The 13,153-nt window shown below is 33.4% G+C and overlaps 1 protein-coding gene across 1 annotated transcript; it reads right to left on the bottom strand.

The window, feature by feature from the left end:
• Positions 1-1,279: 1,279 nt before the first annotated feature.
• LOC110665097 (GATA transcription factor 18-like) lies at positions 1,280-2,903 on the bottom strand. The gene is made up of 2 exons (XM_021825089.2): positions 2,190-2,903; positions 1,280-1,923 (listed from the first exon to the last, which is right to left on the bottom strand). The coding sequence occupies exons 1-2, from the start codon at positions 2,631-2,633 to the stop codon at positions 1,627-1,629; spliced, it is 741 nt and encodes a 246-aa protein (XP_021680781.2). The 5' UTR covers positions 2,634-2,903; the 3' UTR covers positions 1,280-1,626.
• Between the last annotated feature and the right edge of the window lie 10,250 nt (positions 2,904-13,153).

Genomic DNA, 13,153 nt, shown 5'->3' with positions numbered 1-13,153 from the left:
GGTCCAATGTGTATTTGATTTTGTGCTTTGGGCATTTGATAATCAGTGATTGTATTGTTCTTTTTATAATGAATTATATATATATTTTTAAATTAATAAACAATTATTATAAACCACCTCGGTTTTAAATATTCCAATATCAATTAAATTTGTAAAATGTTTGTAACTCTGTTTTTTTATCAATTATATTATTCCCTTTGTGGCAATTTGTTCATGTAAGAGAACTGATCAAGACTAATTTAATAATTTTTGTGAATCTCTATATTGGATTTTCTAATTCTAATTTTCTTGGAAAAGATGTTAATAAATATTTTAATCCTTCACCAACGAGAGGGAGAGCTTGTCTTAATCATGGTCTTGTAATAGAAAAATCTGAACCAAAGCCTCGATGTAAGGTTTTGGCATTGTGAACCACATGCATGACAACAATTCCTTCTCCTTGGTCAATGTTGAAATCTCTGTATATATTAGTATTTGTGTATTAACAACACATGCTCACTGCACCACTATGCATATTATAAATATAATAATACTACATGAATTCTTTGACTGGTGGATCACATGTTAGGATAATTTTCAATTAATCTAATCTTATTAGCTTAATTATCTGAAATATTTAAATGGAGATTAAATTTGATGATTGCTGGCTTTAAGTTGGTATGAATTTGAATGAAGTGTTAACGTTCATATTTTTATAAAATATATATATATATATATATATATAATTTTCCACCTATTATAAGGGAATTGTTGGTCTTGAATTTGGGTTGACCGTTGTCCGTTAAGGCAATGGTGGTGGGTTAGGGTTAGGGTTAGGGCTCAGGGTTAAAAAAAGAAAATTCTTAAAAAAGAAAAGACGAATATGAAAAACAAATGAGAAAATGCCAGGAGGTACTGAGGCCAAACTGACGGTCAAAAAACAGAAGAGAGACTCGCAGCAGGAGGAGCAGGACAAAACCCAACAGTAAATGTTTCAGAAGCCCACATTCATGTCCCTCATGGGCTCATCATCATCAACTTGGTAATTGGAGGATCAGTTGATTATCTCTCAGTTGTGAAGTTCCATGGAAAAAATCTTCAGATTCAGGTAAAATTTTCAGCTTCTTTCCATCTCATTTTGTTTCCATTAACCGATTCAACGGTTCAAACTATAATAGCTGAAGAAAGAAAGTGAAGTAACAGAAAAAGGCTTTCCATATATCAACTGAGAGAAGAGAGAGAGAGAGAGAGAGAGAGAGAGAGAAATACTATATATCAATAATACTAAAGTTAAAGGAACCTAATTAAAGAAAAGCAGCTAAGAACATAGAATTATCCCGTTTTCACTCCATCAATGTACGAAGGAGAGAAAAGAAAAGGAAGGAAAAAGAAAGAAAACAAACCAAACAAAGAAGAAAATTTCAAAATATATATATAAATAAATAAATAATTGAATTTTACGAGACTAGACCATCACCATCACCAACATCTTCAACATCATCATCGTTTTGTGTTGTAGTGGTCACTGCATTTTCATGATCTTGACCATTCTTTTCTTGTTTTTGTTTCTTTTTATTGTTCTTGCTTTCCTTTTGTTTTCCTTTCACCTTTTTTTTTTGTGGTTGTTTTTGTTTTCTTTTCAAATTTTTAACTCGTAAAGTCATGGACAAAGCTTGGCCTGTCTGTGACGTTGAGTCTCCAAGAAAGGAAAGGGATGCCTGTATCAGAATCTCGATCGCTGTCTTCTATGAACCTGAATTCATTGGCCGGAGAGTAGCATGGCATTTTCTGGGTTTGAACCCATGAATTGTTTTGATAAGCGTAGTGCTGCTCCATTGTTCCTGATGATGATGATGCACTTGCATGGCTGTTGCTGCTTGAGTTTGCAGCTGTGGCTCTTCTCTCTTCTTTCTTGAACCGAATTCCACATGCATTGCAAAGTGACTGCAATTCGCATCAATTAATTGTTATTTTAACTTAAATATTTTATTAATTGATCGCTTAGAAAGTTTACAAAGCAAAAAAAAAAAAGAAATTAAACCCTGTTGAAAACAGTTCTAGATTTCCATGAAAATACTGCAACTTGTCTATACTAACTTCACTAATATTAGAATTCGTATATTTATTAATTCTTACCAGGTGACAAATTGAAATGGAAAAGAACAAAAAGAGCAAATGAAAGAAGACAAAATTACGCTCAATTAGCATACCTTGGGGCCTCTTGGACCGTTTCTCCAAAGCGGAGTTGAAGTAGTGTCACAGTTGGCACATCTGCGAGCGAGAAGAGGATCATTAATGGCAGAGTTGCTACTTGAATTACTTCCACGACTAGTTTTATGGGTTTGAGGAGCATAAGGCGCGTTTTTGGTTTGCAAAATATCCCAGCAGAAGGTTGACGTGCAAGAACTAGGGCGGCCTTCATGGCGGATTCTTTTGTCATCGTCTTCGCTTAGACGAGTTGATGGGGTTCCTAAAGAAAGAGTGCAATCAACAGATGAAGAAGAAGAGGCAAAAGGGCACATGTCTGTTTCATCGAAAGATTTGCAGTGGTTTGGCATGGAAAATAGCATGGTGAAAGAGTTGCTTTGGCCATGAAACAGACCACAAGTACATTGACCCATCATATTCCCCTGTGAGCTGCTGCACCTATGCATCGTTTCTCAATTTCTTCTTCTTCACTCAGTTTTCTGTTACTGGGTTTGCCTCTATACCACCAAAGATCGGATACTACTACTATATATGAAGAAGAATAAGGAGGATGGTTAATTTGGTTGGAGATAGAAGTGGCAATGGTGAATTTGTAGTTAAAATGGGAATAGCAGAGACAGAGAGTACGGACCCAAGTAGTAAAACGAAGAAAGAGTTTGCAATAATATAATGTTTGAATAAGAGATCACTAGAGAGAGAGAGAAAGAGTGTGGTGATGAATGGTACGAGAAGGGGTGAGAACAAGTGTTGTCTTGTGGCTTTATAAGCTAATAAAAAGGCAAAATACCAGTCAGCACCTGCATTCAGCTTATCGTGAATGCAATACAATTTATATAAACACACATATAAAGCAACTAAGAGACAACGAAGATGGACCCAATTTGCATGTCAAAAAAGAAAAACAAAAAAACCCAAATAATCCAAGAGAAGGAGAAGGACAAAAACTAGTCAGCCAAAGTCAGTTGAGTCAGTGGGTGTTGTGGAAGCGTATGCGCCAATGTACGGTATAGTAAAATAGCTATGTTGAGAAAAATCACACCTGCTTAAAATAAACAATATAAAATTTAACGTACTTCGACGTAAGTTACAACCACTAATTATTTTTTTCATACCCAAAATCACTCAAACAAAACTCACGAAATTCAACATACATCTCTACTTTATGGGCTCTCTGTAATAGATTCTATATAATGATCAATCAACTATTCATATATATAGGCCACTAAAATATAGTTCTTTTAGGACTCTAATTATTAAATTTCCTAATTTAAATTCTACTAAACTTTCTAAACTAATTATATTTCCTAAATTAATTATACTTCCTAATTTGAATTGGACTTGGACTCTAACAATCTCCATCTTCAAGTCAAATGGAATTAGTCTTCATAATTTCTGCAAAAGTCAATTTTCTCTTCGATACTTCCTGTACTCTTGATTGTTGATGCTGTCTCTTGCTTCCACTTACATTCTTCTAATTAATATGCTTCCTTCCAATTTGTAGAGATTCTTTGTATCAATCTTCTCACTCTTAATGATCACAAGAGCACCTTGGCTAACTCTCATAACTCCACCATGAATCGAACACCCATAACCCAAAGAATCCAATTTACCCAAGAAAATTAATTTTCTTTCAAATTTAGGAACATATCTCACTTCATCAAACACTTTTACTTGATCAACATGCAACTTGATCTTTACTCTTCCAATACCTTCAACTTCCATCTTGTTCCCATTGGCTAGCTTCACTTTTTCTTCTTTTTTTTCTTCAATCACATCAAACCACTCATTTCTTTGAGCAAATATGGAATGGGCAAGTAGAATCCATTAACCACTCATCTTGTAATGGATCTTTTGCCTTTTCCTTTTCATCATCCACATTCAAACATTTACTATCAATACCATTATCCATTACAATTGCAGTAGTTCCTTCTTTTTCTTTTCCGCGACTCTTCTTGAATTGTTTAAATTCTGTAAAATCTTCCTTCATTTTCATATAACGGTATTGAACGTGATCCTTCTTATGATAGTAGTAGCATTCTCTATCTTCATAGTCTACTCGTGGTCTTGAGTTTGATCTACTATTTCTTCTCCAATTATTTCCACGTGGATTGCTTCTACCACGATTAGAACCAGCAACAAAGGCTCCACCTTCATTATTACTACTTGTCTTCTTGAGTTTTTCATAATCTAAGATAACTGTGGTAACCTTCTCCACCTTCAAAGTCTCCTTCCCAATTGTCATAGCTGTCACTAAGCTTTTATAAGAGTATAGGAGAGAGGTTAAAAGTAAGAGGGCTTCACACCAATACTAGCCAATTGGGTAATTAATTTATTAAAAATATTAAGATGATCCCTCATGTAACACCCCTCACCCATCTAGAGTATAGCCGAGCAAGGCATGCTACACGGCGTTCCGGAATACCTAGTCTGTGATTATTTCATTTCCTGAACTCAATTTGATTTTAAGAAGTCTTTTATATAATATTCATATCATGCTGATACTATTTTCATACTTTGATAAAATCAGTATTTTAAAAATGGTAATAAAAATTTGGTAAGGTGCCGTCTGTATTTCGGACAAACTGTCCTTCCAAACCTGTTGAAAATAGTTTAATATGATAATATCAAAATCTCAAATATTTCATAGTATCTATTTCTTAGTAAAGTCAATAGACTTTTACAGTCATTAAACAGTTCCAGAATACAGTCCATAATAATTTAAATATATCCAGAAAATCTTCATGTTATTTAATATGTATAAAATATTACAAAATACAGGGCCGAATTGCAAAATTACAACAGAAGTACAAAATACAAGATGTCCTAAGTCCTACCATGTATGCAATGCAGTGCAGATAACTCTGGACTCCTGTGCAGATCTGATGTCTCACCCGGTCGTAGGTCTACTGGGCCCCCCAGTTGTGTCTCAAATACTTATGCGTTACAAAAGCAACGCGCTAAGCAATTTTGCTTAGTGGTGCCAAATATAAAGAAATATACACTAAAATAAAGTAAATGAATTGTTTACGAATTTATAACATCAATATACTTTCCAGTTGCTGATTCTATTTTTATTTGCTAACATTTCAATATTTGCTAATTTTTGGTAGTGCTGTATGTAAGTAGACTGGATTTAGCTATTTGAATTCAATAGAACTTGAATTACTGCCCGTGTAGCCTATATACTGACCAGAGTGGATAAACGGATATACTGGCACTAGGTACCTAGTACCTCAGGCCGTCACCCCATCGATCACAAAGTGTCTCCCGGTGTGCAAATAGTGTGGTTAAAAAGCCATATAGTTAATCTGGTGATAAGCCAAGAATAAATACATAATATGTATAGCCGTAAGCTATTAAAGTCACAGTGCGGCATAATAAGCCGTAAAAATACAGTATGGCATGAAGCCATTTATAGAACAGCTGTCAGAATCCTATTGGCATGCCAACCTATCCAAACTAGTCAACTAGGCAAAGTAGGGCGTATTATAAATTAATTGTTTAATTCATTAATTTTTTAGAGTTTACTAGCTATTATGTAATTCATAAGTCAATGCATATGTTGACCATTTTACGTACTGTGGATAAGTTGTTTGCAGCATCAACATGTCACATATTGTAATTCAATATGCTACCAATATAGTGCAATTTACCATTTTTATAAGTTAGCATTCATTGCCAAATTGCTTCAAGCATCATTGTATGTAAATGTCAAATTCTCAATTTTTGATGTGCTAGATTGGTCTAGCTTAAAATCCTATTTCTCTTGGTTTTTAGCTTCTGGTCAAAGAAGCAAAATTGTAGCTCTATGTCTTATTACATTCGGGGCAAAATTTCAAGTCATTCTGAGTTATATAGACCAAGATATGGTCAATTTACTAAAGCTGGACAGATTGCACTTTTAGTGCAAATTTTGATCAATTTTAGGCCACTTTTAGTTCTGGCAGTTTTGGTACTTGAACTTGTGTAAGCTAATTGACTTGGTTCTTACCATTTCTGGGCTTTGGTGTCTTCATAAGAATTGTAGCTCTATGTCTAAGCTATCAATGGTAAAAATTTCAGGTCAATTGGACATGTTTTGAGTGAGTTATGGTCATCCAAATTATTACTATTCATATGATCAAAAATCTGAGTTGTAAGGTTGCCATTCCGGATTTGGTCATTTTTAAGATCAGTTTTTAGGCAGAATTTTGACAACATTTCTACATAAAAGTTGGCCTATTTGGTGTCTATTTTCACCTCCCATTGACCTCATACCAATTAGGTTCACATTTTGGCACTTATGACCTAATTTAGGTGCTGCCATCAATACACAACCTACACAAAACACTTACACTTCCAATTTGATATTCCTTCTCCTCGTCATTACTTCAATATTCAATCAATGGCACTTCCATATATATATATTGTACACAATTCCAGCAAGCATATTGGGCAGAATACTCAAGTACTCAATGTACACAATTCACCATTCAAGTTCAACATTCACTTCCACCAAAATTCAACATATCTCAATATCAATATTACACATACACTTCAATATACTCATACTTTAATATCACTTACATATGCTGCCCATAATTTAACACTATCATATTTCATTAATAAACTTCATATTCACACATAAATTTATGATATTATAGGCTGCCAAACATGACAGTTTTCCAAAGCATCAAGGTCCCATTTCAAACCCTTAATTCAAGCACTAACATGCACTTACTTAGATTTTAACTTACTACATCTTCCATTTGAGTTAATCAACTTTAATTCTAATCTATTAGAGATAAGAAAAACTCAAATACAACAAATATTCATGGCTGCCGAAAATGGACAATTACATATCTTACTATTCTCTTCATTTCTCTTCACCAAAACACTCACCTCAGCCTAAACACAAGGTTTACTAAAGCAAGGGAGAGGTTTTGAACACTTACAACTTTTGAAGCTTATCAAAACTTCACCAAATCTTGTTTTTCTTATTGCTAATATCTTTCCCAAGGTAAATAGGCAAGCTTTAATGAAGGAACCAAATGGAAATGATGGCTTGATCATGCACCAATGAAGGTTGCATGTGGGGCGGCAATGGTGGTTTCCATGGTGAGAGTTTCGGCTGGTTTATGGAGCAAGGTTGAAGATGATGACTTAGCTGTCCCAAGGCTTATATAGGTGTCCAAGTTTCTGAATTAGTGGAGCACTTAACAATAGTTTAATGGTTAATTATACTAAGTTCTATTATTTGCACATTTAGCTCAATTCTTTTACTATTTACATATTGTATCCTATTTTAATTTTTCATGACATTTCCTAAGTGCAATATCATTTATTTTTAATGGACATTGAGGTCAAAAGGCAATTCTAAGTGTCAAATAATCAAAATGCCCCACTTCGGGTTATATTCCCGATTTTTTGATAACACCGATTTTTGTCTGTTTCTCGGATTTTCGTTTTTTCTTTGTATTAATTTATTAATTTTTCTTTGATAATTCTAGTGTCAATTATATTTCCATAGACCTTTACTTACATCCCGAAATTTAATTCCAAGGGTTTCCCGCGGTCCTAGGGTGGCAACGGCTTTTTCAGTGCGGTCACCCATCGCTGCGGTGCCGGCTCGTTTAACTTAGCTTCATTTTCTCTCTCTTTCATTTTTCTTTGATTTTTCTTGTATTTTCTTTTTATTTATTTCATCATTATATGTCTGTTCACTATCACCAAAGTGTAGTTCCAGACATCCTGACTTGCCTGGACTGATATTTGGCCACTAGAGCAACAAAACGTACAGAACACGTACAGTGGAGATGTTACACTTCACATCAGTACCTTCATCCATTCTGAGTTGGTATAACTCTTTCTTCAAGTACAAACGATTTGTGAGTGATTTTGACATATATAGGTTCTCTAATTTCTTCCACAAAACAATAGGCGAGGTCTCCTCCAAGACATTGTACTTCACATCTAGGGCTAACGTTAATCTAATCGTACTCATAGCCCTTTGTTGAAGCTCCTCCCAATTATCATCTTTCATGGTCGCTGGTTTCTTCTCATTCAATGTTTTAATTAATCCTTGTTGTACAAGGACATCTTTCACGGTGCTTTGCTATAAACTGAAACTATTTTTTTCATCGAACGACTCTACCTCAAATTTTGTGCTCGCCATTTTTGACATCTCAAACCAGGCTCTGATACCACTTGTTGAGAAAAATCACACCCACACAAAATAAAGAATACAAAATTTAACGTGGTTCGGCGTAAGCTTATTCCATTAAACAAATTCACTGTTAAGGAAAAATAATTACAATCACTAATTATTTTTTTCACCCTCAAAATCACTCAAACAAAACTCACGGAATTTAATATACCTCTCCACTTTATGGGCTCTCTGCAATATATCCCATATAATAGCTAATCAACTATTCATATTTAGCCACTAAAATCTAGTTCTTTTAGAACTCTAATTATTAAACTTTATAATTTAAATTCTATTAAATTTTCTAAACTAATTATATTTTCTAAATTAATTATATTTTCTAATTCCAATTGAATTTGGACTCTAACAAGCTACTTCCTGTTTGTAACTTGCAGTGAAAATAGTAATAAATATATATACCAAGTGTTAAATGGGGGGTTCTCTTAAAGAGAGAAGAAAATATTTGGTAACGGTAGTGGTAATGGTTATGGATTATGGGCGCTAGTAGCAGGATTGGAGGGAGAGGGCAGATGGGTTGGTCATTGGGTAGTCAAAAGAACCCACGTGACTAGCGGGAACAGTCTTCCATGGATCTGCCTTCTCCGATCACGAGGACACACACATGATAAACCCCTATTTATATTAGTGAGAGAGAGATTGAACCAATACATGAAAAAACTCTGTCCGTATCCGTATCTCTGCGACTGCCACCCTCCCAAGGAAAAAGGAATAGTCTCCTTTTCTTTTCTTTCTCCCACTCGCTCCTTCTTCTTCTCTTCTCCGCGCTCTCCATTCCCTACTTTTATTAATCAGTTCATTTAATGACCCTTACATATAAATTTCATTATAATTAATTATTAAATAGATAATTATCTTATGATGGTGGTAAATGCCCTCCATTCATGCATCTATTTAATTTAATTTTTTATTTATTTATGTTATATTATATATTATAAAATATAAATTTTAATGCAGTAGATTATTATATAAATTTTGATAAATTGGCGCACATGGTACATGTGGATATCAAATCATTGGTTAGGTGCGAAAAGTATAATCTAAGGGCATTTTTACGTTAATAAAATGCTACTGCAGAATATGATAAATAAATATTGCATACCCTTGGCACTTTAAGCAGAAACGAATAATTTATACGAGTGATACATAAATAAAGATGTGTAATACTGATAGATGTTACTAAAATTCAAAGTTAAGAGATGTGATAGGAGTGAGGTTTTATTCTTGTGTTTTTCAACAAAACAATGATAATTATCTGTGGTCTATAAAATGTCCTAGCTAGATAACTATAGAATAAGTTGTTATAAGTCGTCAAATCTGTCAAAATCATATAATCTAAAGTGCATGTGTAGAAACTAGAGAAAGAGCCCATCCACAAGCTTAGCAGCTGCTGTTGCGCTACCAAATGAAAAATTTTCAGTAGCCTGTACCCGAACCCAAGCAGTTGAATCACGTGAACACCCAAATATTTTCATCTTCGTAATCATATCACCTTCATGCAAAGGAGCTTCGAATCCCATTTCACTCATCACAACTGGTACTTCACACCAACCCAAAAAGCTATTCTTGGTAACCCCTTGTGTTTTATTAATTTTTGATTACGTTAATGTTTATCTCAAATAGTTGCTTTAATTTATTACTGAAAAATTATTAAATAGGTGATGAATACTAGTAGATAGTATTAGAAGAATAAGATCTGGAGATTTTGATGGGAGAGAAAAAGGGGTTAAAGAGATAAGAGAAAAAAAGTTCATTCCAATTAGATACTCTGCACCATGATCAAAGCAACCAGCAAGTCTTCTTCTTGGCATAGTACAAGAAAGCAAGAGAGAGATGGACAGATCTTGAGTCAAAGATGGAAACTCACAAAAGAAGAAGGTCAAAAAAATAAAAAAGAGAAAAACAATATATACTACTAATGATAAAAATGATGAGGAGAGAAGAGAAGAAACAGTGGAAAAAGGAGAGACCCCACAATGGTAAGTGTATGATGGACAAAGGCGAACAAACTCCTCAGAAACATCAAACATCGACCCCATGGGATCAAAAGATTCAAAATATAGAATCAGATCGTCTAGAGATTGGTGAGAGTGAGAGAGAGAAGTTTTGAGTGAGTATGGACAAAGGGGACGACCACCGCTTTCCAAAAGATGCTCTTCTCTATTCGCTTTGTAACCCACGAAACCACCAAAATCTGCTATTACTTCAAAACTTTTACTCTACGTTACTATATGCCATTCATGGAAAATATTTTCTTAAATTGGAGTAATTAACGAGAATCTCTGTTTATACCTTTTTAATGAAACTCTGGGATTTGCCTAATCATCCAAACCAAAGCAAATAATTAAGGTTTCAAACACACATGCATAAAAAAAATTTACTTACACAGTGTTACAAGCTCATTGATCATGATGTTTTGTGGCTAGTTGGATTTGGTGGCCCCCTCTTGCTTTTTCTGTATTTTCCAAGGGAAGACCACCACGAGCATTAAGCAAACAGTAGCATGATCGATGATATCCAATTCTAAACCACAAAAACAACAATAATTAATCATAATTAGTATTTTAATAATACCCATAATCAATTATCAAGATGCCGTGTGTGCATGCATGTAATAGTAGTAGTATAAGACTACATAAGAGATGAGCTTTGGAAGGAACAATGCTTTTTGAGCACATAAAAATAAACTCAAAACACTCCTCAAAAGCACCAAGATACAACTGGAATGTCTTTGTCTTTCTCCTTTTCTCATCTTAATTAGGGTTAATTAATTGGGTTTTATTTTATTTTGGGTGTATGGAAAAAGGGTTTAGGATTGGTCTAGTGATCTTGTTGTTGACGAGATCTTGTTTGACAGGAGAAGGCTAAAGAAGTAATATTTAAATGAGTTGTAGAAAAGAAAAAGGAAGAAAGCAATAACCCAATGGATCAAGATTTTAGAAAAGGAGAGAGTTGGGATTGGAACAGAAGATTGAAGAGAAGCCCCCCCTAATACGACGTCCTAAGAAAGAAAAGAAAAGAAAGAAAACTTGACAGCATCATCACATCCTAAGGGACATTCATAGCCACTAATTGTCTCCTCTAAGGAAGTCTAATTCACTATATAGACTTAGCGAGTTATCATCTAAACACATCCTAACTTTTTATTATTTTTTTAACCAATTTTAACTGAAATTTAAAATTGAAACCAAACCTGAAACACTTTAAATCCATACTCAAATGATAATTTTTTTTTCCTTCCTTCCACATTTATTAACATAATCAAAATTTACGTAACTCTGATTAATTGGAGAAAATCTACGCATTTCAGTTCTGAATCTCACATTTTAAATCACTTCATTTCATCCAAAAACAAGGTTATGTAATAAAATACATAAATTATGGTATAAAAAATTAATATGGTTGATATGATTGCATTACAAGGATTTGCAATTTTGTTTTAGTGAATCATGCACATGAAAACCATATATATATGGATAACATAGAGCAATAAGTGAATAAAATGAATTCATTGTCATGCAAAATTAATATATCTTAATATAGCTATGACATAAAATAATACACCAGCATGATGAGATTGCCTCAAATTTTATATCAAATGTTTCAGATGTGGCCCTAGCTAGCCTCCCTCCTTACGTAAAACATTTCGTTCAATTTTTGTCTCAATTTCTTTCTCTTTTATACTTTGAATCTCTTTCATTCTGAACTTTTTGCAGATGGATGCATCATCATCATGATGATAAGTTCTTTCATTCTCCTCTCTTAGTTTTTTTTTTTACTAGTATTTTTTGTTTGTAATCCTTCAGAATTACAAGCTTGATTAAAGATAAGTCTTCAGATGCATCTTTATTACATCGATCCCTTGAAAGAAAAGTTAATGATATAAGAGTCAGGTGGCAGCAGAAAAAGCGTTCTTCGTAAATCTAAACCATGAATGACACATACCAATTGTCTTGGCTTGTCATGTAGGATTTGGCACCTGAAATATATATGTGACACATATATCACCCTTTTAAATCCAACAATTGCTGTTTTTTTTTTTTTTTTCCTTTACTTTAGAACTGCAAATTTATCAGATTAGGATTGGATTCGGGCAGGGAATAACTTTTGAATTTTGATTGATATGCTAGCACAGATCTTCTTCATTGCTAAGTTGAAAGTGGGAAAAGAGTAAAGGTGATGCACTCTACGTACTATATATTATCAAGTGCTAACCAAACCCCACATCTCTATATATATATATATATAAAATAAATTCTCAATTTATTTATTTATTTTTAAATTCGAAATTTCAAAGATTTAGAGATAACTTTAATATTGTTGTCTTGAATATCCATATAAATTCCCTAATTTTAGTATAGCGTACCTTTTGTGAGTAAGTTGGCATAAAAGAAAAAAGATAAATTTATTTTTTTTTTATTTGTTGACAATTGGAGAAAGACAAAGAGAAGAAAGCACTAGAGATTAGATTTTTCAATTTTCTTCCAAATTTCTAAATTTTTTTTATCAATTTAGAGTGAAAATTGGGAAAAAAATGAAAAAGTAAAAAAAATTATATGATAAGAGCATAAAAATAAAAAATTAATTTTTTAATTTTTTAATTATCTTTATAAATAAAATAATCAAATAATATAATAAAATATATTTTTTCGCTTTTTTTTAAATTTTTATTACCCAATTAAGAAATCAAACAAAGGGCTTATTCCATATTGGGTGGGCCTTTCCCAACGCGCACGTATTTACAGACAGACGCTTCGTGGGCTT

This window comes from Hevea brasiliensis, chromosome 9, assembly GCF_030052815.1.
Source record: "Hevea brasiliensis isolate MT/VB/25A 57/8 chromosome 9, ASM3005281v1, whole genome shotgun sequence".
NCBI lineage: Eukaryota > Viridiplantae > Streptophyta > Magnoliopsida > Malpighiales > Euphorbiaceae > Hevea > Hevea brasiliensis.
Note: the sequence above shows the minus strand (reverse complement) of the source record. Positions and strands in the feature narration are given on the sequence as shown.

Coding starts and splice junctions, on each gene's coding strand:
- LOC110665097 (XM_021825089.2), bottom strand. CDS start 2,633: ATGCATAGGTGCAGCAGCTCACAGGGGAATATGATGGGTCAATGTACT. Junction 1,924..2,189: donor ACGGTCCAAGAGGCCCCAAG/GTATGCTAATTG, acceptor TGCGAATTGCAG/TCACTTTGCAATGCATGTGG.